Source organism: Schistocerca serialis, chromosome 12 (genome assembly GCF_023864345.2).
Source record: "Schistocerca serialis cubense isolate TAMUIC-IGC-003099 chromosome 12, iqSchSeri2.2, whole genome shotgun sequence".
Taxonomy (NCBI): domain Eukaryota; kingdom Metazoa; phylum Arthropoda; class Insecta; order Orthoptera; family Acrididae; genus Schistocerca; species Schistocerca serialis.
Window position 1 is genome coordinate 106,477,905 of NC_064649.1, and position 26,481 is coordinate 106,504,385.

A 26,481-nucleotide genomic window follows, 5' to 3' on the forward strand; every position below is an offset into this window, starting at 1 on the left:
CATGTTGCAACTTTAATGTCATGATTCACCATATTTAGCCTGATAATGTGGTGGATAGTGGAGAGACACGGGGAGCTACAAGCCAATCTACATATGGCTTTCATTGATTTGGAGAAAGCATATAACAGAGTCCCAAGGGGTGAAATATGGAGAAGCATGAGAGAGCAGAGCACGCCAGAGAAGTATGTGAGGTTAGTGAAAGAAATGTACAGAGGAGCAATGACATAGGTGAGAAGTAGTGTGGGTGTGACAAAGGAGTTTCCAGCAAAAGTAGGGTTACATCAAGGGTCTGCGCTTAGTCCCTACCATTTTGACCTGATTATGGATGTGCTGGTGAAAGATGTGAAAAAGGAAGCGCCGTGCAGTATGATGTTTGCAGATATGGTTCTTTGTGAGCAGAGCATCGACAGACTTGAGGAAAAGCTGGAGGATTGGAGGAAGGCACTAGAAGATAGAGGAATGAAAATTAGCAGGACAAAGTCAGAATATTTAGCACTGAAGGATGTTCAGATAAGGTCTTGCAAGATCCAGGATGATGAGCTGAAATCGGTCTGCAAATTTAAATACAAGGGGTCGTACATACAGAGGGACGGAGGACTGGAAAGTGAGATACAACACAATAAATTGCGGTTGGAACAACTGGAGGAAAATGAGTGGAGTGTTGTGTGACAAGAAGGTGAGCATTGGGTTGAAAGGGAAAGTCGATGGTAAGGCCTGCTATGATATATGGGGCAGAGACATGGCCAATCACAGTAGCCCAGGAAAGGAAGATGGAAGTGGTGGAAATGAGGATGCTAAGGTGGATGTGTAGGGTAACAAGGAAGGACACGGTGTGGCCGTGCGGTTCTAGGCGCTTCAGTCTGGAACCGGGTGACCGCTACGGTTGCAGGTTCGAATCCTGCCTCGGGCATGGATGTGTTTGATGTTCTTAGGTTAGTTAGGTTTAAGTAGTTCTAATTTCTAGGGGACTGATGACCATAGATGTTAAGTCCCATAGTGTTCAGAGCCATCTGAACCATTCAAGGAAGGACAGGATTAGAAATCAATTTGTTACAGGAGCTGTGAAAGTGGGACCCATGGGGAAAAAGATACAAGAGAGCAGACTATGGTGGTACAGACACTTACAGAGAAAAGGGGAAGAGTATTTCGGAAACAGAATTGAAGATATAAAGATTGAAGGAGACATAAGGAGAGGAAGACCGAAGATGAGGTGGAAGGATAAGATATCCGGGGACCTAAGGGAGAAAGGGTTGAAGAAGGAAGAGGTAATGGATAGAAGAGTACTATGGAGGAGAAGGATCCAGAAGAGCAATGCCGACCCTACGTAACGTGGGACAAGGTGACGATGAAGAAGAAGAAGAAGAAGAACCTGATAATGTGGCTTCTAGGCTATGAAACTGCTCATTAAATAAATTATTTACAATAGCAGCAAAGCGGCTATTATTCAAGATGAAAAATCAACACTTGCATTTTCATATTTATCCTTGATTTAAAAGAACCCACCTTCAAATAGCTTTACTTTTCAGATCTCGCCGTTCTACACCCAGCTGGCCCTCTCGCAAGCCTCCGGCGACAAGGGCCCCACTGGGGGTGGCGGCCTAGGATTCGGCTTGTCTCCAGATGCCTACCAGTACCTTCACGCGCAAGTCGGACCGGTCGGACCGAGGGGCCCTCCAGGTTAGTTTCTGACCCAAAATGTCACGTTGGCACTCTGTTTATGCATTTATTTGCCTTGTGAAGCCAATTATTTGCCTTGTGAAGCCAAAGTGGGTTCATTAAAATTTATTTGCCCAGATAATTTCATTGTGTGTTTCTGTGTGTATGTGTGTGTGTGTGTGTGTGTGTGTGTGTGTGTATGTGTGTGTCTAATGTCTGCTTGTGTCTGTGTATGTGCGGTTGGATATGGATGTGTGTGCGAGTGTATACCTGTCCTTTTTTCCCCCTAAGGTAAGTCTTTCCGCTCCCGGGATTGGAATGACTCCTCACCCTCTCCCTTAAAACCCACATCCTTTCGTTTTTCCCTCTCCTTCCCTCTTTCCTGATGAAGCAACCGTTAGTTGCAAAACCTTGAATTTTGTATGTATGTTTGTGTTTGTTTGTGTGTCTATTGACCTGCCAGCGCTTTCTTTTGGTAAGTCACATCATCTTTGTGTGTGTGTGTGTGTGTGTGTGTGTGTCTATATATATATATATATATATATATATATATTAGAGGGAAACATTCCAAGTGGGAAAAATATATCTAAAAACAAAGATGATGAGACTTACCAAACAAAAGCGCTGGCAGGTCGATAGACACACAAACAAAACAAATATACACACAAAATTCAAGCTTTCACAACCAATGGTTGCTTCATCAGGAAAGAGGGAAGGAGAGGGAAAGACGAAAGGATGTGGGTTTTAAGGGAGAGGGTAAGGAGTCATTTCAATCCCGGGAGCTGAAGGACTTACCTTAGGGGGAAAAAAGGACAGGTATACACTCGCACACACACACAATATCCATCAGCACACATACAGACACAGGCACACTCACACACACATATCCAACCGCACATATACAGACACATAGGTGGCATTTACATATGTCTGCCTGTGTCTGTATATGTGCGGATTGATATATGTGTGTGTGTGTGAGTGTAAATGCTATTTGGCATTTACATATGTCTGCCTGTGTCTGTATATGTGCAGATGGATATATATGTGTGTGCGAGTGTGTACCTGTCCTTTTTCTCCCCTAAGGTAAGTCTTTCTGCTCCCGGGATTGGAATGACTCCTTACTCTCTCCCTTAAAACCCACATCCTTCCGTCTTTCCCTCTCCTTCCTTCTTTCCTGATAAAGCAACCTTGGGTTGTGAAAGCTTGAAATTTGTGTGTGTTTTTTATTGTGTCTATCAACCAGCACTTTCTTGTTTGGTAAGTTCAGCATCTTTGTTTTTTATATATATTTTTCCCACATGGAATGAAAGCTTGAATTTTGTGTGTATGTTTGTGTTTGTTTGTGTGTCTATCGACCTGCCAGCACTTTCGTTTGGTAAGTCACATCATCTTTGTTTTTATAATAGGGGGAAACATTCCACGTAGGAAAAATATATCTAAAAACAAAGATGTAGTGACTTACCAAATGAAAGTGCTGGCAGGTCGACAGGCACACAAACAAACACAAACATACATACAAAATTCAAGCTTTCGCAACAAACTGTTGCCTCATCAGGAAAGAGGGAAGGAGAGGGAAAGACGAAAGGATGTGGGTTTTAAGGGAGAGGGTAAGGAGTCATTCCAATCCCCGGAGCGGAAAGACTTACCTTAGGGGGAAAAAAGGACGGGTATACACTCGCACACACACACACATATCCATCCACACATATACAGACACAAGCAGACATGTCACACGTGGCTCTGACTTTGATCATGTACACCTTCCGGGTTACAGGACTGAAGAAGGTGGTGGCGGGAGGGTGCATGGGACAGGTTTTACACCGGGGGCGGTTGCAAGGGGAGCCAGAGGGTAGGGAAGGTGGTTCGGGGATTTCATAGGGACAAACCAAAAGGTTACGAAGGTTAGGTGGACGGTGGAAAGACACTCTTGGTGGAGTGGGGAGGATTTGATGAAGGACGGATCTCATTTCAGGGCAGGATTTCACGAAGTCGTATTCCTGGGGGATGTTCCCAGGCTGTGGCTAAGCCGTGTCTCCGCAATATCCTTTCTTTCAGAAGCGCTAGTTCTGCAAGGTTCACAGGAGAGCTTCTGTAAAGTTTGGAAGGTAGGAGACGAGGTACTGGTGGAATTAAAGCTGTGAGGACAGGGCGTGAGTCGTGCTCAGGTAGCTCAGTCGGTAGAGCACTTGCCTGTGAAAGGCAAAGGTCTCGAGTTCGAGTCTCGGTCCGGTACACAGTTTTAATCTGCCAGGAAGTTTCATGCCTGTGTAGTGCTACAGTTTTAATCTGCCAGGAAGTTTCATGCCTGTGTAGTGCTACATATATTCGATGGTAGAAGTTAGTTGTGGCAGCACCTACCAACATTTTTCAGAACTTCCGCTTACTTTGCACTCGATTCTAAGTCGCAGGCGGTTTTTTGGATTACAAAAACCGGAAAAAAGTGCGGCTTAGATTGGAGTAAATACGGTAGCTTCATTATTTTACTTTACTTCAAGTTGAAGTTAGCAAATTTCCTCATTTGCCCGGATTAAGAAACACACATGGTAGAATGCGCACAAAATATCCTCTCCGACACATTCAGTTCCAACACAGGAGGATAAATGGATTTTACAGAGTCTTCCACTTTGTTCCCACTGCCATATAATGAATGCTAACAAGCACCAAACAAAAATGTCTGGATTGTAATAAGAGAATTTTATAACCAGTGGAAATGTACTGTGAAATGTAGAGATGTTGTCTGAAGGGGCACGGGAAGCAGAAGTGAACCAGTGTAGTGTAAAAGTGAAGAAAACAAGTCAGCACAAAAATAGTGAGACACATCAGCTGAGGCAGCGAATAGATTGGATGAACACAGATGTGGTGGGTACATCATGGTGTGTGTCTTGCAGGACCACCAGGGCCACCAGGACCACAAGGCTTCCAAGGTGTACGAGGGGAACCCGGAGATGCGGGACCCGTGGGTCCTCCGGGAACTCCCGGGCCCAGAGGACTTCCGGGACTGCCCGGAAAGGACGTGAGTATTCACTCGTTTTGTCGAGACACTCGTGGATGCTCATAAGAGCTGAAGTACTAAGAAATAAAATCAGTCTTCATTATTTTGTCCATAAAGCAAGGCATTATGAGGAGTCTGATTGACAATAAGAAATAAGTAAATCCATTTTCTACATCAGTTACTTGTTTATTGTAATACGGTGCATTTCAGTGGGTCACACCATTGTTTTCAAGTGGAGAATTGGGTTTTACATTCTTGATATTAGTGCAGAGCACTACAGTGGCAGGTTAGCAAAAAACTTTTTGTCTCATCTTTTGTTGTTGTTTTTTTATTTATTTTTTACAGAAAACTGTATGTACACATCACAATCACATAATTTCTGTTTTTAAATTTAGCAATGCTGTTACCAAAAAGCATTTTTATCGCCAGCTGAAGGTGAAACGGAAGCTGTTCTTCATTTGGTCTGCTAGAGTGAAAAGTGATCTGTACTCCGACTAATACCGAGAATATCATCTAATTTTGCACTTGCAGATGATGATATGAACCACTGAAATGTAATGTAGTACAATGAACATGTGACTGACACAGAAAAATGCTTTATATAGTCTGTCTTATGATGTATTTTTTTAAGTAAATACATTTTTAATGTTACTCAAACTCACACACATGTTTGAAAACAATTTTATTATTACTTTAATGTTTGTTCCTTAATCTACTTCTCAGCACAATTTCCACTAATATTAGGATGTATCATAATGCACGCATAACTTTTTAATTCCAATTTCCTAAAAATCTGACATCTTGTTTGTCATCCACAGTCAAACTGCCAGTTTCATGAGACAGTTATAGTTTTCATGCTGAACACCTCAATGTTTTATTTCCAGTGACAATTTTGCTCAAAAAAGCCATCACCTTCATTACAGTGCCACTTAAGAAAATTCAAATTTATAATTTTTGTGCATGTCACTATGCACTTTCGATACCAGCACAAGCACAACTGCATGTAATTTAAACATTCTTTAAGAATTTTGTAAAAGGCAATTGTTGGAACTTGAGGGAACCCAACAAATAATGATGAAATTGTACAGTGTCCAGTTGCTAAAAATGGCCAAGGGATCTGAATGCCTGCTACATGCTACATCACAAAGGGAGGGGAGGGGGAAGGGGGGGGGGGGGGGTGATCCTCCCACTCAGTATGAGTATCCCTGAACTCAAGAGGCCTCCTGACACCCTCCTAGACTTCTCTCGCTTGTTAACATATAATTCTGCCTATCTTTCCCTTTTTCATTGTTATTATTATTATTAATAATTTATCATACATTATTTAATTATTTTCTTTATTTTATTTTTCTCCTCCCCCCTTCCCCCTCTGTCTGTCTGTCTGTCTCTCTCTCTCTCTCTCTCTCTCTCTCTCTCTCTCTCTCTCTCTCTCTCTCTCTCTCTCTCCTCTCTCTCTCTCCCTCTCTCTCTCTTTCTTGGCATGTTGATAGACACACAAACAAGCACAAACACACACACAAAATTCAAGCTTTCACAACCAACAGTTGCTTCATCAGGAAATCTCCTGATGAAGCAACCGTTGGTTGTGAAAGCTTGAATTTTGTGTGTCTATCAACATGTGAACGCTTTCTTTTGGTAAGTTACATCATCTTTGTTTTTAGATATATTTTTCCCATGTGGAATGTTTCCCTCTATTATATATATACCTCCCTCGCCCTCCCACATCTCTGGGTTGTTTCCCCATCTCCTTTGCCTCCTAGTTCTTAATTGAAGTATGTCTTTCATTTTTCTTAATGCATGTTTACCACTCACTCTGTTCTCATCATATGTGGGCTGTGATTACTAGTGAACCTTGTGGCAAGCCATTCTGTCTCATAAGTTAAAATATTGTGTGTTGTATTTTGCTTTTGATGTTGCTGTTGTGTTCAGTCCAAAGACTGATTTGATTCAGTTCTCCTCACTAGTCGGTCCTTTATGAGCCTCTTTCTCTCTGAATAACTACAGCAAATCTACATCCATTTGAAACTGCTTACTGTATTCAAGCCTTTTTCTTACTCTAAAACACACACACACACACACACACACACACACACACACACACACACACACACTGACACACTTCCCTCCATTACAACCTTTACGATTCCTTGATGCCTCAGAATATATCCTGTCAATTGATCTCATCTTTTAGTCTAGTTATGCCATAACCCCTCATTAGTTATTGGGTCCACCCTTCTACTTTCAGCATTCTGCTGTAGCACCAGATTTCAAAAGCTCCTATTCTCTTTTTGTCTGAAGTGTTCATTGTTAAACATATCACTTCTGTAATGGCTACACTCCTAATACCTTCACAAAAGACTTCTTAATACCTAAATTTTATCAAAAGGAAACATTGTCTGTTGTGAGCCATACAATTTTCAGTTTATTTGCTCTCGGTCGATTTCAGCGTATTAGTCATTATCCGAGTTTCATTTAACACTACCATTTGGTGTTTTTCCATGCACATTACATGTTTTGTTTTATCTGTGTTTGTTATGTTTATAACTTGCTTGATGATAGTTAGTAAGTTGAAATTGGCCAATACCAGATCAACTGGAAATTTTAAAGCCCATAAAAAAATGTCTTCTTTGAAAAATGTTTTGAGGCTATGTACCAGTTATGTACACTCTAACTTAAATTTATATTCAATATTAACAAGTTTCTCTTTATCAGACATCTTCATTTGGATACAGTACTTTGAAGTAATATTTGTTTAAATATTAACATTAATTAAATTGACAGGAACCTGTACCAGAAGTACACGAAATGGAATTTTGCAGGGAGAGCAAGGTGACGACGGAGAGGCGGGACAACCCGGATCGGCCGGTCCCCCGGGACCCAGGGGCCTGCCGGGCATGCCGGGCCTCCCGGGCATCAAAGGGCACCGCGGCTTCCCTGGACTGGACGGAGCTAAGGGCGAACAGGGCCCCAGTGGCGAGAAGGGCGCACAGGGCACCACAGGGCCCATGGGACCCATCGGTCCGATGGTGAGTCGCCCCAGCTGGCACGAAACTGTTAGGGCGAGCAGCTGTAGATTACAGTCGGGGGGGAAGGTGGGGCGAATGGTTAATTAATGTAGTGGTAGCAGGTGCACAGTAATCGAGTATTTATGTACAAGTGACAAGGGTACTGTGATGCTCATGCAACAGCACAGCACATCTATTATGAGAGGATGTTACAGATTAGCACTCATAGATTTTCTTCGTGCTTATAAAATGTGAAGGTCAGTATCCAGATGCCAATTTTCTAAGTCATTCATAGAAAATTTACTAAACTTGCTTGACAATCTATTTTTTGTCATTACAGTGCTGCATCTCAACAAAAATCTTAATTAAATACAACAGAAAGTCGATTTGTCCACAATATCTCACAATACTTAAATCACTTGATATAATTGATATTATCAGGAATGTAAAACTTTTTCAAAAATCAAACTTTACCAAATACTCATGATTTTATTACACATCTGTCCTGTTTTGTTGGCCCTACTGTATGAATGCACTTCACTGACTACCCCCCTGATGTGACTACGTGACTCATTCTCTAAACCCACATTCTCATTCCATAATGCAAAAGCGTTCAGACTCACAGTAATCACAGGACAGCCCAAAGACACAAAAGGTGCACCACGTCAGCTAAACATAAGCATTTGCGGTACCCTAATGAAGTATTTTGATGTGATTCTTCAGTGTCTCCCGGCATATTTCTTGCTCAAACAGTCCACGGGTCCACAGTGTCCAACGGGCACAATATTTTGGCGATCAGACATGTCACCGTCGTCAGGTGCGCAGTTCGTCAGCACACCTGACAATGCTGACATGTCTGATCGCCGAAATATTGTGCCCGTCGGACACTGTGGACTGGCAGTACACCTGTGAACTGTTCGAGCAACTATTTTGATCTTTACTGGTTAAAAACTGTAACAGTAGTTGAAATGCCACTTACAGAAATCTTAACTGTCATTAAGTGAGGCTCAAAAAATAATTTGCCAGCTAGCAAAAATTTAAAGAAAGAATTAGCAAGTGTGTTACTTAATTTGCAGCTTGAACCTTCAGATTGCATACAGTATTCTTCATGTGTGTGTGTGTGTGTGTGTGTGTGTGTGTGTGTGTGTGTGTGTGAGTGCCCACACACATGCATGTGCGTACGTATATGCTTCTTTGTGTAAGACGTAACTTAGTACTGCATAATAGAAAAAGTAAATTAAAATTAATCATTGCTGTCTTCCAATATAATCAGTTATAATTTTCTGTCTGTTTCAGGGTCCAGCCGGACCGAGAGGCGAGAGAGGGCGAGAGGGTCCTCCGGGACCTCCCGGCCTCAGGGGGATCGATGGAATTTCAGGACCACCAGGCCCTCCGGTGAGATTCTGACACACCTTCCCATCTACAATAGAGAGTACAGTTGCAACAGTGCTTTTAATTGGAGATAATTATTTTAGCACATCAGGTTACCATAGAAGTGTGTAGAATGTATTAAATACCTAGCTGTTGAAGATGGTACATTATTGTAGGTGTGCACAATTTAACAAAATGCGACATTTTAATTTCACAGACTGGGCATACGATTAGTGAAATAGAGCTGTTCAGATTTCGAGGTGTTCAGATAGCTAGTAAACTGTCGTGGAAAGCCCACATTCGTGATCTTGTTCAAAGACTTAATGCTACCATTTCTACTATTCAGATGATATCTGAAGTAAGCGATCATTCAACATGAAAATTAGTCTCTTTTGCTTATTTTCATTCGCTTATATCATATTGTATTATATTTTGGGGTAACTCTTCCCATCATAAAAGTGTATTTTTGGCTCAGAAACAGGCGGTTTGGGAGTTCGGGCAATAAGTGGTGTAAGTTCGTATACCTCTTGCTAGCCCCTGTTCACTAGTCTGGCTATTTTGATGCTGGCCGTTCAATATATATATTCTTTACTGTCGTTTCTGGTTAACAATATCAGCTTATTCCCAAAAATTAGCAGCTTTCACTCAGTTAACAGTCAGCAGACATCCAACCTGCATTGTTGATATCTTCACTGTTGAATGTGGACCTCTGCTTGCACCGCTTCATCACTATCCTTCAAGGTGCTGGATTGTTGCAGATGTCACAGCACTTATCTGTAGTCTGTCATTGCCACACTGAAGGATAGGGTGCTGCATGAGGGGACTAACTCTTCAAATTTGAAACTTAATTACAGCACACTGTTTCTCATCCCCAACATAGTTCTTACCATGTTACACACAACAGTTCGGAATCCTTTAGTGACAGAGGGCTGCATATATGTCAACGTGGAGAATAAAGATGTAGAATGTTAATAATGTTCATTTTGTTTAGAAAGATTTAAGAGTTTGCACTGAAAAAGTTGAGGCATTAGTTTTCAGCATACCCTCATACAATGTGTCAAAAACATTCGGATTTTGTCGTGATAGCATACATCAATTTCCACATCTACTATTCCACTATGTTTGTCACTTTGAAAAACAGCGTGTCAGTGTTCTCAGTGTACAGGGTGAGATGTGACAGTATTAATGATTCTGAACAAAAAACTTCATATGGACATATTCCCTATTGCAAATGTTTTCTGAGATAGAACACCTTTAAAATATCACTTTTGTACGTTTTTCTTTAATAACTTGAGAACCACACGGTCCAACAAAAATGCATCTCTGTACACAATTGAATTAAATTAAATTTGCTACAGTAAAGGTGCTATTTATTTTTTGTCTAGGACTAACAGTTTGTGCGGAGGGATCGCGGGAATTTTGAAAATCTTGAGTGACTTGCATGTGTTGTAGCTTAGGTACTTTTTGTAGGCCAGTTTTAGGTAGTTTTCTGACTTGATGGACCACAAGCATCCTGTATCAAAATGTTCATCCCAACTTTGACTGTATTACGGTGGTATGTTGTAAATAATGACAATGAATAATACATATAGAAATGTACATTATCTCAGAAACCATTCAGGAAGGGCAGATGTCGACATAAAGTTTTTTGTCTGGAATCAGTAATTCTAATCACCCATCTAAACACATACCTGACTCACCCTGTATATTAGCCACAGCCTCAGCATCAACCTAAGAGTGATCAAACTGAGCTAATGGTCCTTCTCGAGGGAGCTCATTCTTGGTAGGGTACAAACTTCAAATTGGAAGGAAGGAAACTGTATGCATTGAGAATTGTTTGCCTTGATAGTTAGCAGTCAGCAACCTGCATTTATATTAACATAAAATACTTATTTTTATTGACAGGGAGCCATTGGAAAACCCGGACCGCCTGGGTTCCCTGGAAATCCTGGTGCCAAAGGAGACCTAGGACATCCAGGTCCGAAAGGAAGCCAAGGACTTCAAGGGCCAAGAGGTACTGTTCTTACTGCTTCTTTGACCTGAGCATTGTTCAAATTGTGAAATATTCCTAAGATAGGATTGTTAGAAAGAGTGCACATGCGCGATCAACACACACTCCTGCCAATACTCTATCATCTCCCAATATTTTCTGTACATTCCCAGTTACTGAGGAGATGTGTTAGATGCCCAGTATATGAAAGAACAAATTGCTAAAAATGTTCATCAGGAACAGAGGTATGAAGCTGCAAGAAGAAATAGAGGTCAGTATCTTTATTGCAAGTGAATTAAATTCAAGGAATTGTTAGAGAACAAAGGAGAAGAAAGGAGCAGTTAATTGAAAGATATTGCCAAATCATGACCAATCCAGTGGCCTCAAAAAAGGAATTCACATGAGTAGCAAATTGTGCTGGCACTCTGTACTGCTGTAACCAATCTTCATTCACGATTCTCTTGTCTTTGAGCTGAAATGTTAACCTAATTTTCAACATGTCGAAATAAGAATTTTAATTCACCTTTCATTTCAAAAAAGTTATCATGATGACTTCCTGGCCTGTAATATACCATGTGGTGCCTTCCCTTTCAACTCTTGCGCGTAATGGAGAGTTTTGTTAGACAAGAAAATCACATTCCTTCTTTGTGAACTACGATATATTACACAGTAACTTTTTTGAATGAGACACGGCATATGAAAATTGTGTCAACAGTGCAACTTGGTGCTCCACATTGTTGTCAAATAAGTTATTCACAGAAGTTGGTCTCACTCCTTACAATTTCAGATCTTGTGTAGTGTGGTCACACATTATTGTCCACAATACTTGAAGTTCAGTTGCTCTCTTGTGATCACTTTCATTGGAGACTGACTGCTCTGTCAACTGAGTGATTGCAGCATGTGTTTTCTCTCATGTTTTCTATTGTGCACAGTGCGTCTTTGACACTACCTGAAACAAAAGTATGTTTCTCCCAATCAAGCAAGGATGCTTTATAATTTGAGGGCAGCCAATGCAATCTCTAAACACATTCACTATCTCTTTCATTGTTTGCCTAGTCTGTGAATGTTTGTGCACCTACGTACACACCACTAATCCCTTCTCAAAAGTGTAGCATCCACTCACATCAGTCGTGGCTCCACATCTAAAACAATATGACACTGGTAGCAATACATTTTTCAATTTCAAAGCAGGGACAGCAATGAAACAACTGTTTGTTTTCCAAGTCATACAAATTCAAGAAAGTTTGGGGACCTCTCAAACACATAGTATGGTTGACTTCAGTTGTTCTGTATTTAATTCCTTAACTCAACAATTTCTTTTTCTTTTCTTCCTTTTTTCAAATTATTCTCCAAAAAATTATACTTCTTCATTAAGTAAAAACATCATATAATGAAAGACATTACATATAGACATGTAAAAACAGCTTTTAAAGCTCAAAATAATGAGTTACAAAATTTTGAAGATCATCAATAATAAAATCTTGAGTATACTCATGCAATGGAGTTTGACTAAAATATCCTGAAACTTCCAATCATTTTTTAGTTTCTGTGTACCTATGAAGTCTAACCACGTAATTCACAATAGTTTCCTGTGAACATAAATGTGGGAGGAGCTGGCTGGAGCAAGAGGATGTATTTATCACATACCACTGGTGAGCACTTGTCATCCAACAGATGAACTGCCATCACTTTCAGTTTCTAATCAAGTAATGTCACATTTATCTTCACTTTCTGAGCTGCTAAATTCAATTTCATACTCACAATCACTATAGTAATCCTTTTTGAAAGCATTGACTAAACAGCAATACAAGAGAAAGACTGAAAACATGCATTTTGTTATGGCAATTTTATGAAAAGGATAGTTGCTATTGACCATATAGTGAAGATACTGAGTCACAGGTGGGTGCAACAAAAAGACTGTCAGAAAGAGAGATTTTGGCCAACAAGTCCTTCATTGGAAATAGACAACACAAACACATGCAAACACAACTCTCTCAAACATGACCACAGTCTCTGGCTGCTGCCTCATCTGTGTGAGAGCCGCATTTGCATTCTGTGTGTGTGTGTGTGTGTGTGTGTGGGTGGGTGGGTGTGTGCGTGTGTGTGTGTTGCCTGTTTCCAACAAAGGACTTCTTGGCCGAAAGCTCACTTTCTGACAGTCTTTTTGTTCTGCACATCTGCAAATCAGTATCTCCAATATATGGTGAGTAGCAACTATCATTTCCATAATATTGCTGCAGTCCATCCTGGATTTTCCATTGTTTATCATTTTGTTGAGCAATGCCCAAAACTGCAGACTGTAAAGACGATTCCTAGTGGCGACCACCTCAGCCAAAACATGACAGCCAGGCTACAAATGTGGTACCAGATGGTCTCAAGCAGCCAAACACTTAATTCAAATTGTAATTCATTACTTCAGCATCTATCCTTACTAGTCAAATACCTTTATATTTTTGCTGTGCCATTAAATTGGATCCACATGTTTTTAAACCGAGGCAGTGTGAAACACGTTGGTGTTCTAAAGGTATATGCTACTGAAAGTTGCTGATCATGTGCTTCAGTTCTAATATTGCACTAGCTATGTCAAATGTCACAAAGACTGGCATGTGCCTGGAGTGACTTAGAGAAACCACAGAATACCTAATTCCGAATGGCCAGACACAGATTTGAACCATCATCCTCCTGAATATGAGTCCAGTGCTTTGTCTCACAGATGCTGCTTTATGACAACGTATGTTTTCGTGCCAATACAAACAAGTGATGTCTTCGAACTGTTCTGTTACTGTACACAGTATATTGTCCTGTAGAATACATTGTAACCTCCTCTATTTCATGTTTTCTTTATCACAATAAGGGGAGCGCACACTAGGCATGGAAAACACCTCTGTATCCCTACGTGGTGCAGGATTGACCACTAGGTATCATGCAGGCAGATTGACCAGTGAAAAAGTAGGTGAGGGGGACGGGACTATTGTGTTGCCAGTAGATGGGCAGTAACAGCGGAATGTGTCCACCAGGAGAGCTCAGTGGCTAGTCATTGGATGTCACCTGAGTGACAGATCCATGAGGGATATTTCAACCCCTCTAAAGCTGCCCACGTCAGCTGTCACTGGTGTGATTGTTGAGCAGACGTGCAAAGGAAGAATCACGGCTAAACCGAGACTGGGCAGACCTTATGTTCTGATGAGCATGGGCCATTGAGCATTGTGGAGTGTGGCTGTAACATATTTCATGAAGTCAGTGGAAGGAGTCACTTGTGAGCTACAAAGTGCAGCCAGCAGTCTAGTTAGAACAATGACTGTGCATAGTGAGTTCAATAGAATGGGATCCAACGATTGAGCAGCTCCTCGTAAGCTGCACATTTCTGTAGGCAGTGCTAAGTGATGTTCGGCGTTGTGTACAGAGTGATGCGACTGGTAGAGGATGACTGGATACGAGTGATTTGGAGTGATGAATTGTGCTGTACATTGTGGCAGTCTGATGGAACTTTTGTATTGAAGCCTTGTTAGCCGCTTTTATGTCATTGCATTGTCTCTGTAGACCTGTACTGTGGAAAGCAAGGAGAGAATGTTGGTTAGCAGCCCATATCCTCATTCTGTAATGCAAACTGCACACAATTAATAACTAGCTTGGAACAATCTCTCTTCTGTATAGTCCACGTAGCTGCACTGCTGTTGAAGTAGAAAGTCCACTATGAACACTTTTCTGTTTGCTACATGCTGTGTGATTCTAAGTTAGAGGCTGGGACTGCAGCTCCCTCTCAGTGACATGCTGGAACTCACACAGCATACAGACTCAAACTACCTGGAGCTACTGGTCCTCCGGTCTGCCTAATTACTAGTGACCGAGAGAGCATTAGTGGCGCATTTCCAGTGAGTCTGTCATTGGCCTCTATCAGTATTCTCATAACCTCTATTCCACATGGTGTGCTAGCGCCAGTGTACACCAGCACAGTTTGGGTTTGTTGAATGCCTGGAGAATGTTACCTGCAATCGTGGGTACTGCTAACAGTGAAGTACGGATCTGACGGGGTTTTACAGTACGGCAGTGTTTTTCATGGTCAGGATGTGGTCCCCTGATTGCGCGAAAATGTAGAAGGTTGCGAACACATCTAACAGCATTGAGCACTACTTAGAATAGTTTGGAGATGTTAATTGCTTGTTTCAGTAGGAAAATTTGCATCTGTGTCTACACATATACTCTGCAAACCACAGTGAAGTGCATCCTTTCATAAAGCAGCATCTGTAAGGCAATGCTTTGTGAAAAATAACATTCCAGAAGTGGACTAGTTTGCCCAGTGTTCTGATCTGAATCCATCAGAATGCCTTAGATGTAACTTAGAACGTTGACTTTGCTCCATACCCCAGTGTCCAACATCACTACATTCTCTGGTTCTTTTAAGGAAGATTGTGCTGCCGTTTCTCCACTGACATTCAGAGACCTCATTGAAAGTGTCCCCAGTAGATTTTGAGCCATCATAAAGGGAAATGTCCACTAGTAGGTGTCCAGATAAGTTTAATCAGATAGTATACATAGCCTTAAGCAGTAGAGTTTCTTGCTAATATATTGTACACGTTAAGCTTCTCTGAGTTCTTTGTTTTTTGCTAATGTATACCTTAACATACATGGAGAATCTCCATCTTGATGGGATTTACAGAACACTATGAATCAGTGAATAAACATATCCAGACAGAGGCTCAATTTCTTTGCAGGAGAGGCAGGCCGTCCCGGACAGCCGGGTGAGTCTGGAGTGCCCGGACCACCAGGGAAGGACGGCTCGGCAGGAGAGAAGGGCAGCCCCGGGACGGCGGGACTCCCCGGACCTCCTGGCTTCCCTGGAGCGAGGGGACCTCCCGGACTGTCTGGCAGCCCTGGACAACCTGGAATGAAAGGGAGTCCGGTAAGTGGAACAGCCACTCACTCGGATTGCACGTACTAAAACCGTCTCGTCATCTTGTGTGTATTCGCTGAAGTTATGTGCCATTATTGACTAGAAGGTTGTAACTAAGTTGCTCTCCCTCCCATTTACATCTACATGGCTATGCCGCAATTCACACTTACATGCTTCTTTTTATCACACCTGGTTGAAAGCTTGCAAAAAAAAAAAAAAAAAAAAAAAAAGAGATTGAAAGCAGAATCTGAGAAAGTCGGTAACCCAAAAACAAATGACACTCCATACACAGAAAATATCAGTTATAGTGCTATGATTTGAGAACAGAGTGACTACAAGAAAAACTGCAATCTTTCAATCAGTTCTCTATCTGAGAGAATGCATTTGGCTTACAAATAATGTATTAGATGCTGATCTGTAAGTATCTTTCCATTTTACTTTAAAAACTCCCGTGAACTCTTTTACATTCATAACCTATATTTGAAAATGAAAAAATCTAATACTTCAGGACACCCACTGATGATGCCTTGTGTATGCACAAGGCATGTTTCTTTTAAACTACTGCAATTTTTGTCCTTTGGTTTACTCTCAATCCTTATTCTCTTCTTCATAGAATGTTCATTGCATTTCCAGGTTCTGTAATTCTTCCTTACCTTTACAGACGATAGCAATGCCACCAGCAGATCTTACCATTTATATTATTTCCCCCTGTATATTAATGTCACTCCGAACTTTTTTTTTATGATTTGCCTGTTGCCTCTTCAACATATGGGTTCAATAGTGGGGAAGAAAGATCGCATCCCTGTTTTACACCACTGAAAACCTCCATGTAAACAACATGTTGAAGTAACTTTATTATACACAACAGAACTCAGCAAAATTGGCAAAATCTGTTATGACCTCTGACAGATTTGTTTTTCCGTGTATTGATGTCACAAACCATCAACCCACCATAAACCTACTCAAGCCCTCTGTGTGAAGCTGTGCTTTAAAGTGTACATTGGCAAATTAAATAAACTATTGAAAAGACTGAAGATGGACATTATTATAAAGTTTTCCTCATGAATCCTTAGGTTAAAAGAGCAGTGAACTTTCAGTTAGATAGAATCAATCAAATTTTGATAAGAATCCTGTTATTGACTTTTGATAGTGATGTCCACAGAATTATATCACAATGTAATGGAATTTATGAATGTTTCTGGTTGTTTCTGATAATTCTTCAGCCCTTTTTTTTTCTTTTTTTTTCTTTTTTTTTAAAAGTCAGTGAGTCATCAGTCTTCTGACAGAAGAGTAGCAGAACTTACCGCCCTCAGTTATTTGTTGGGTATGTTCCAATGTCTGTTACACTCTACAGTTTTACCATCTACAGCTTCCTCTAGTAATATGGAGGTTAGTCCCTGATGTCTTAATACATGTCCTATCATCCTGCCCCTTCATCTGTCAGTGTTTCTTATATGCTCCTTTCTTCACCAATTCTGCGGAGTACCTCCTCATTTCATATCTTATTAGGGTACCTGATTTCCACCATCTTTCTATAGCACAGCATCATCATCATCATCATCATCATCATCATCATCATCATTTAAGACTGATTATGCCTTTCAGCGTTCAGTCTGGAGCATAGCCCCCCTTATAAAATTCCTCCATGATCCCCTATTCAGTGCTAACACTGGTGCCTCTTCTGATGTTAAACCTATTACTACAAAATCATTCTTAACCGAATCCAGGTACCTTCTCCTTGGTCTGCCCCGACTCCTCCTACCCTCTACTGCTGAACCCATGAGTCTCTTGGGTAACCTTGCTTCTCCCATGCGTGTAACATGACCCCACCATCTAAGCCTGTTTGCCCTGACTGCTACATCTATAGAGTTCATTCCCAGTTTTTCTTTGATTTCCTCATTGTGGACACCCTCCTGCCATTGTTCCCATCTACTAGTACCTGCAATCATCCTAGCTACTTTCATATCCATAACCTCAACTTTGTTGATAAAGTAACCTGAATCCACCCAGCTTTTGCTCCCACACAACAAAGTTGGTCGAAAGATTGAACGGTGCACAGATAACTTAGTCTTGGTACTGACTTCCTTCTTGCAGAAGAGAGTAGATCGTAGCTAAGCGCTCACTGCATTAGCTTTGCTACACCTCACTTCCAGTTCTTTCACTATGTTGCCATCCTGTGAGAATATGCATCCTAAGTACTTGAAACCATCCACCTGTTCTAACTTTGTTCCTCCTATTTGGCACTCAATCCGTTTATATTTCTTTCCCACTGACATTACTTTCATTTTGGAGATGCTAATCTTCATACCACAGTCCTTACATTTCTGATCTAGCTCTGAAATATTACTTTGCAAACTTTCAATATAATCTGCCATCACAACTAAGTCATCCGCATATGCAAGACTGCTTATGTTGTGTTCACATATCTTAATCTCACCCAGCCAGTCTATTGTTTTCAACATATGATCCATAAATAATATGAACAACAGTGGAGACAGGTTGCAGCCTTGTCTTACCCCTGAAACTACTCTGAACCATGAACTCAATTTACCGTCAACTCTTAACTGTTGCCTGACTATCCATGTAAAGACCTTTAATTGCTTGCAAAAGTTTGCCTCCTATTCCATAATCTTGTAGAACAGACAATAACTTCCTCCTAGGAACCCGGTCATATGCCTTTTCTAGATCTATAAAGCATAAATACAATTCCCTGTTCCACTCATAACACTTCTCCATTATTTGCCGTAAGCTAAAGATCTGGTCCTGACAACCTCTAAGAGGCCTAAACTCACTCTGATTTTCATCCAATTGGTCCTCAACTAATACTCGCACTTTCCTTTCAACAATACCTGAGAAGATTTTACCCACAACGCTGATTAAAGAGATACCTCTGTAGTTGTTACAATCTTTTCTGTTTCCATGTTTAAAGATTGGTGTGATTACAGCTTTTGTCCAGTCTGATGGAACCTCTCCCGACTCCCAGGCCATTTCAATTATCCTGTGTAGCCATTTAAGACCTGACATTCCACTGTACTTGATGAGTTCTGACTTAATTTCATCCACCTCAGCTGCTTTATTGCACTGAAATCTATTGACCATTTTCTCCACTTCCTCAAATGTGATCCAGTTTCCATCATCATTCCTATCTCATTCTATCTCGAAATCTGAAACATTACTGATTGCATTTTCACCTACATTGAGCAACTCTTCAAAATATTCCCTCCATCTGCCTAAGGCATCCACAGGATTCACCAGCAGTTTTCCTGACCTGTCCAAAATACTTGTCATTTCCTTCTTACCTCCCTTCTGAAGACTGCAAATTACACTCCAGAATGGTTTTCCAGCAGCTTGACCTATAGTCTCCAAACTGTTTCCAAAGTCTTCCCAAGATTTCTTCTTGGATGCTGCAATTATCTGTTTGGCTTTGTTTCTTTCTTCAACATAACTTTTTCTGTCTACCTGAGTTCTAGTATGTAGCCATTTTTGATACGCCTTCTTTTTCCTTTTACAGGCTGCCTTGACTGTGCCATTCCACCAAGCTGTTTGCTTCATCCTACTTTTACACACTATTGTTCCAAGACATTCTTTAGCCACTTCTAGTACTGTGTCCCTGTACCTTGCCCATTCCTTTTCCAATGACTGTAATTGACTACATTCTACTAACTGGTACCTTTCTGAGATCGCTGTTATGTACTTGTGCCTGATTTCCTTATCCTGAAGTTTCTCCACTCTTATCCTCCTACATATGGACCTGACCTGCACTTTCAGCCTCACAATCCCAGTTTCACCACAGATTAAATAATGATCAGAGTCAGCACGGCATTTAAAGCATTTCATTTCTCTTCTTTACTGGTTTTGCCACAGTCCGTGATTCACTTCTGTACTCAGCTATACTCCAAATATGTTGTTGTTGTTGTTGTGGTCTTCAGTCCTGAGACTGGTTTGATGCAGCTCTCCATGTTACCCTATCCTGTGCAAGCTTCTTCATCTCCCAGTACCTACTGCAGCCTACATCATTCTGAATCTGCTTAGTGTATTCATCTCTTGGTCTCCCTCTACGATTTTTACCCTCCACGCTGCCCTCCAATACTAAATTGGTGATCCCTCGCTGTCTCAGAACATGTCCTACCATCCGATCCCTTCTTCTAGTCAAGTTGTGACACAAGATCCTCTTCTCCGCAATTCTATTCAATACCTCCTCATTAGTTATGTGATCTACACATCTAATCTTCAGCATTCTTCTGTAGCACCACATTTCAAAAGCTTCTATTCTCTTCTTGTCTAAACTATTTATTGTCCACGTTTCACTTCCACACATGGCTACTCTCCATTCCTGACATTTAAATCTATACTCGATGTTAACAAATTTTTCTACTTGAGAAACGCTTTCCTTGACATTGCCAGTCTACATTTTATATCCTCTCTCCTTTGACGATCATCAGCTATTTTGCTCCCCAAATAGCAAAACTCCTAATCTAATTCCCTCAGCATCACCCGACTTAATTCGACTACATTCCATTATCCTCATTTTGCTTTTGTTGATGTTCATCTTATACCCTCCTTTCAAGACACTGTCCATTACGTTCAACTGCTCTTCCAGATCCTTTGCTGTCTCTGACAGAATTACAATGTCACCGGCGAATCTCAAGGTTTTTATTTCTTCTCCGTGGATTTTAATACCTACTCCGAACTTTTCTTTTGATTTCTTTACTGCTTGCTCAATATACAGATTGAATAACATCGGGGATAGGCGACAACCCTGTCTTACTGCCTTCCCAACCACTGCTTCCCTTTCATACCCCTTGACTCTTATAACTGCCATCTGCTTTCTGTAAAAATTGTAAATAGCCTTTCGCTCCCTGTATTTTACCCCTGCCACCTTCAGAATTTGAAAGAGAGTATTCCAATGAACATTGTCAAAAGCTTTCTCTAAGTCAACAAATGCTAGAAACATAGGTTTGCCTTTCCTTAATCTTTCTTCTAAGATAAGCCGTAGGGTCAGTATTGCCTCACGCGTTCCAAATATACATTCCCAGAAATGTATTCCTCAAATTTTTGGCTGGGAATGCCCTCTTTTCCTCTGCTTACCTACTTTCTGTGGCGTCCTTCTTTCATCCATCATGTGTTAGTTTGCTTTCTAATAGAAGAATTCCTTCACTTTGTCTACTTCATGGTCCTCAGTTTTGATTTTAAGGTTATCAGTAATTTCATTTCTGCTGCTTCTCATTACTTTCATCATTCTTTGGTTTACTGTTGATCCATAATCTGTACTCATTTGACTCTTCATTCTATTCAACATGTCCTTAATTTCTTCCTCACTCTCACTATGGGCCACAATGTCTTTAGTGAGTCAGTATCATTGATATCCTTTCACCCTGAATTTTAATCCCTCTCCTGCACCTTTCTTTTTCCCATCATTGCTTCCTTGATGCAGAGATTGAATAGTAGGGGAAAAGGGCTAAGACCCTGTTTTACACTTTTCCTATTCTTCGCAAAAGCACAAGTAATTAAAAATTAAGAATGATGGTAGAACTTGAAACTGAAGGACATAAATGTTTTGAAGTGCTACATTTTATCATACGTGTAAAACTACAATATTAGCTGAGTTCCCAAGGTAGGTGCCTATCTCTGTAACATATCCTTTATTTGCATTACTCTTATTATTGTTGTATTTTATTCCAGGGAACACCAGGAGAGCGCGGCTTCAAAGGAGAGACTGGGATGAAAGGAGAATCTGGAGCACCCGGACCTCGTGGGCTGCCAGGAACAGCGGGACCGGAAGGGAAGAGGGGCAAGAGAGGAATCCGGGGTCCCACGGGGCCAGCGGGTCCCCAGGGAGAGAGGGGAGTGGCTGGCGGCCGGGGACTTCCAGGACCGGATGGAGCGCCGGGGCCTAAAGGTAACCACATGTCTTCTCAGCATCCCTGGTATGTGTAGTAATATAGCAAGGGGGTTGTTCCACTGGCCATCTGACCATAATACCACATCTAATGTAAACATTATGAGGTACATCCAAAAAGTAAGTTCTGTTTGTATTTCTTTCCATGGCAGCTTTACAGTTGTAGTTTGGTGCATGCATGTAGCATCTTTGAGTCGAGGGGACTGGGATGACACCATTTTGGGTTCTCTGTGTGTCATTTGTACTATATAGTGCTTGTCTCAGATGGCAAACACATTGCCACAAAGGTGGTGATAATTTTCTACACAAGATACCAACCAGAGATGAGACTGGCCGCTTATGAAACCCCTCAGTTGAAAAAAACAGTTTTTGGACTGGAGGCACACCGCATTACCAGAGGATGCTCAAGCCAAGCAGATCTCGCCACCTCAAAAAGTGACAGTCTGTAGGGGCAGATGTGGCATTCTGTTGGTGCATGTTTTATCGTGACAATGAACTGTTGTTGCAAATGTTTACTGGGAGACATTTGTGAAACTGTGTCCCTCAGTACAGAATAAGCACCGCACAGATTTCACACACATTACTGTTTCATTTCACAACAATGCTGATGCACCACAGTGAGCGAGACATGGCAGTTCTTATGGCTTGGGTCAGTTTGACCATCCTCCAAACAAGTCACTTGCATCTCTTTTTTTCCACCTGAAAACATTCGTCTGTGGTAAAAAATTCACCAAAAATGACAAGGTCAAAGAACAGGTTACCACACATTTCAAAATATAGGCCACAGTGTCTGTCGAGCAAAACATTCAAGTGTGCCTACAAAATGGTGAGAGCTGTATAGAAAGATAGTTTAAAGCATGCAGTTTTTTTTCAGTACAGAGATCCAAGTAACTGAAGAAAATTGCACTTGATGTCTTTATAAAAGAAAGGTAAAAGAATGGACCTGCATAGTTACAGACCAATATCCTTAAAATTGGTTTGCTGCAGAATTCTTAAGACACATTGTGGGTTCAAATAAAAAAATTGTCATGAGACAGGAAGGCTTTTCTCTAAAAATCAGCACAATTTGAGAAAGCATTGCTTTTGCAAAACTCAGCTTGCTCTTTTCTCAAGTGACATCCTGCGAACCGTGGATGAAGGGCAACAGGCAGATTCCATATTCCAAGATTCCTAGAAAGTGTGTGACACAGTGCTCCACTGCAGACTTAACGAAGGTCCACACATACAGATTAGGTTCCCACATATGTGAGTGGGTCAAAAACGTCTTTAGTAATGGAACCTAGTGCCTGCCTGGTTAGCCGTGTGGTCTAATGCATGGCTTTCTGGATTGTGAAGGAGTGCCTGGTCCGCGGCACGAATCCGCCCGGTGGGCTTGTGTCGAGGTCCAGTGAGCTGGCCAGTCTGTCAATGGATTTTAGGCGGTTTTCCATCTGCCTCAGTGAATGCCGGCTGGTTCCCCTTATTCCACCTCAGCTGCACTATGTCAGCGATTGCTGAGCAAACAAGTTCTCCACGTACGCGTACACCACCATTACTCTACCATGCAAACACCGGGGTTACACTCATCTGGTGTTCCCTGTTCCCTGGGGGGGGGGGGGGGGGGGGGGGGGGTCCACCGGGGGCCAAACCACACAATAACCTTGGGTTCGGTGTGGGGTGGTGGAGGGGTGAAGTGGACTGCGGTAGTCATTGTGGGGTTGTGGACCTCTGCAGCTGTGGCGGAGACAGAGCCTCTCCATTGTTTCTAGGCCTCCAGTTAACATACAATACAATACCATACAATAGAACCTAGTACACTGTCCTCAATGGAGTGTGTTCAACGGAAACAAGGGTATCGTCAGGAGTGCTCCGGGATAGGCTCTGTGTATGTAAATGATCTGACAGACACAGTGAACAGTAGTTTAAGGATGTTTACTGATGACACTGCGGTGTCATTATTGAGTGACTGTAGGAGGACACGAAATGTCGTAGACAGAATTTCTGTTTGGTGTGATGAATGACAGTTTGCTCTAAGTGTAGAAAAATGTAAATTAATGTGGATGAGTAGAAAAAACAATCCCACAATGTACAAATACAGCATGAGTTGTGTGCTGCTTGACACAGTCACGTTAATTAAATACTTAGGTCCAATGTTGCAAAGCCATGTCAGGCTGGTAGCAGGAAAGTGAGTGATTGACTTCATTTTGTTGGGAAAATTTTGTGGAAGTTAACTCATCTATAAAGGAGATGGCATATATAAGACTAGTGCGACCTATTCTGGAGTGCTGCTTGAGTGTTTGGGATGCATACCAGGTCTTATTGAAGGAAGATATCAAAGCAGTTCAGAGACAGCATGCTAGATTTGTTACTGGTAGGTTCGAACAACATGTTAGTTTTACAGATATGCTTCATGAACTCAGCTGGGAATCCCTGGAGGGACAACAATGTTCTTTTCTTGAGGCGCTATTAAGAAAATTTAGAGAATTGTCATTTGAAGCCAGCTTGTAGAACAGTTCCACTGCTGTGAATGTACATTTCACATAAGAACCACAAAGATTAGACAATAGAAATTATGGCTCATACAGAGGCAGTTAGGCAGTCATGTTTCTGTTGGTCTGTTTGCGAGTGGAACAGGAAAGGAAACGATTAGTAGTTGTACAGGGTGCTTTCTGTATGTGTACTTGCTCTGTTTGTATTACCAAATGGATCATACTTTCTGGATTCACTTCAAGCATACTAATTGATGATCCAGATTCACACCCAGCTGGATAACAAGGCTAAACTACTCAAGAAGCTCAGTACTGTGTGTTGTGTGTCCTTAGAAATGTCTCTCATAGTGTTGACCTAAAGGCAGGGCAGTTGGTTTGTCCTGCATATTATCACTGCTTGTTGTCTTAAGGTATTATCTTCTGGGGCAGTGCACTGAAAGTAAGTAAAGTACTTACTTATTCAGCAGAAGTTAGGAGTAACAATACTGTGTAAAGCAGGTGACGATACATGTTGCAGAAATCTTTTCAAGGATCTTGAAATTCTTACACTTACTGCCCCATAATTTACTTCTTAACAGTTTTTGTTACTGATAGTAAAAATCACCTTCGAGTGAACTATATTACCCAAAGTCGCAATACAAGACACAAATTTCATTTTCATGTAGACTTGTCCCCTTGTTCAGGGTTTGGACTGGAGTTTGTGCTCTAGCAGGAAGATAGCCAGCAAGTTCCCATCCATCATAAAACAAGTAATTGAGAATTCCTACCTGTTCTGAAGTAAATTAAAATTAGGTCATTAACCACACTTTCTACATATTATCCAAATGTCTAGACTGAGTAATTGAAAAGATCTAACCAACTTTGTTTCCATCAGAAACCATTGTCCACAGCAACTGTAGACTATAAGGTAGGAGAGGCAAACATCAGTCAGTCACAATCTCATTAGTTTTTATTATTCTTGCAAATCTAGATTTTGGCCGTAAAATAGCTATCTTCAGTGTGTTTTTGTTATATTTCAATAGACTCGTGGCAGTCCATGTCAGCATATGTTCTCACAGGTGTATAGGCAGATAAGTGTTGTTGTGCCTGTACACCTGTAAAAACATATGACAACATGAACTGTCATGAGTCTGCTGAAATTTATAGCCAAAAATCTAGATTTGTAAGAATAATAATAGCTGATGAGATTGTGATTGACTGCTGTGTGCCTCTCGTTGCTTTTGAAAAGATCTGTCAGCCACATGGCAAATATCAGTTTTTGTTAAAATCTGTATGGGAAGGAGTAATGTGCTGTAAATGGAATTCTGTATTTACAGATGGCACAAAATATTTTGCATGATAAAGACCACTATTAAGCTACTAATAATAGAAAAATGGTAGCATGTAATGTGTAGTGGACTGGCCAGACAGCCAATCCACTATGACCGGTAGCCGAAAGGCACGCGTTTAAGCTCACGCAGGCTGGCGTGAGGTCTGAAACATTACAAAGAAATGAGAACTTAGAAAAACGGACGCAGTTGCTGTAATACTTAACTTTAATCCATAATTGTAGAACATCGCTCTTGATGATACAGAATTATAATCTCAATATAAACTGGTAATGGCGCCTTGCTAGGTCGTAGCAAATGACGTAGCTAAAGGCTATGCTAACTATCGTCTCGGCAAATGAGAGCATAATTCTCAGTGCACCTTTCCTAGCAAAGTCGGCTGTACAACTGGGGCGAGTGCTAGGAAGTCTCTCTAGACCTGCCGTTTGGTGGCGCTCGGTCTGCTATCACTGACAGTGGCGACACGCGGGTCCGACGTATACTAATGGACCGCGGCCGATTTAAAGGCTACCACTTAGCAAGTGTGGTGTCTGGCGGTGACACCACACAATGTAACTGAGAAGCAGTAGTTGTTTTCAAACGAGCCGCTTCCTTATTGTGATAGTCTCCTCGTGCTCGTTCCCAGGTGCTAAAATTAAAATGATATTTCAGCGATTCATCAGTCTGCATCTTCAGGAGAACACTGCTGAAAACTAATGACAAGTCACAAATCATCATACTATAGGCCTCCGTACCATACATGGTGCATGCATCGCCCGCCACAGTTGCTGCCCTCCCGAATCATGTCAATTTTAGGATCTGGCAGCAAACCCGAGGAGACTATCAACAATTATTACACTGGGAAAGCCTATGAAGTCACAGCTTCCTTATCGATTTATTGC

General features: G+C 41.3%; 1 protein-coding gene across 2 annotated transcripts in view; it reads left to right on the plus strand.

Moving 5' to 3' along the window:
- Nucleotides 1–26,481, plus strand: part of LOC126428086 (collagen alpha-1(I) chain-like) — a 260,714-nt gene that overhangs the window by 147,518 nt on the left and 86,715 nt on the right. For both annotated transcript variants that reach the window (XM_050089976.1, XM_050089977.1), the window contains 7 exons: nt 1,527–1,677; nt 4,545–4,669; nt 7,468–7,674; nt 8,950–9,048; nt 10,930–11,038; nt 15,727–15,914; nt 21,588–21,804. In XM_050089976.1, the coding sequence (XP_049945933.1) occupies nt 1,527–1,677; nt 4,545–4,669; nt 7,468–7,674; nt 8,950–9,048; nt 10,930–11,038; nt 15,727–15,914; nt 21,588–21,804 (1,096 nt within the window). The remainder of the gene's footprint in view (nt 1–1,526; nt 1,678–4,544; nt 4,670–7,467; nt 7,675–8,949; nt 9,049–10,929; nt 11,039–15,726; nt 15,915–21,587; nt 21,805–26,481) is intronic.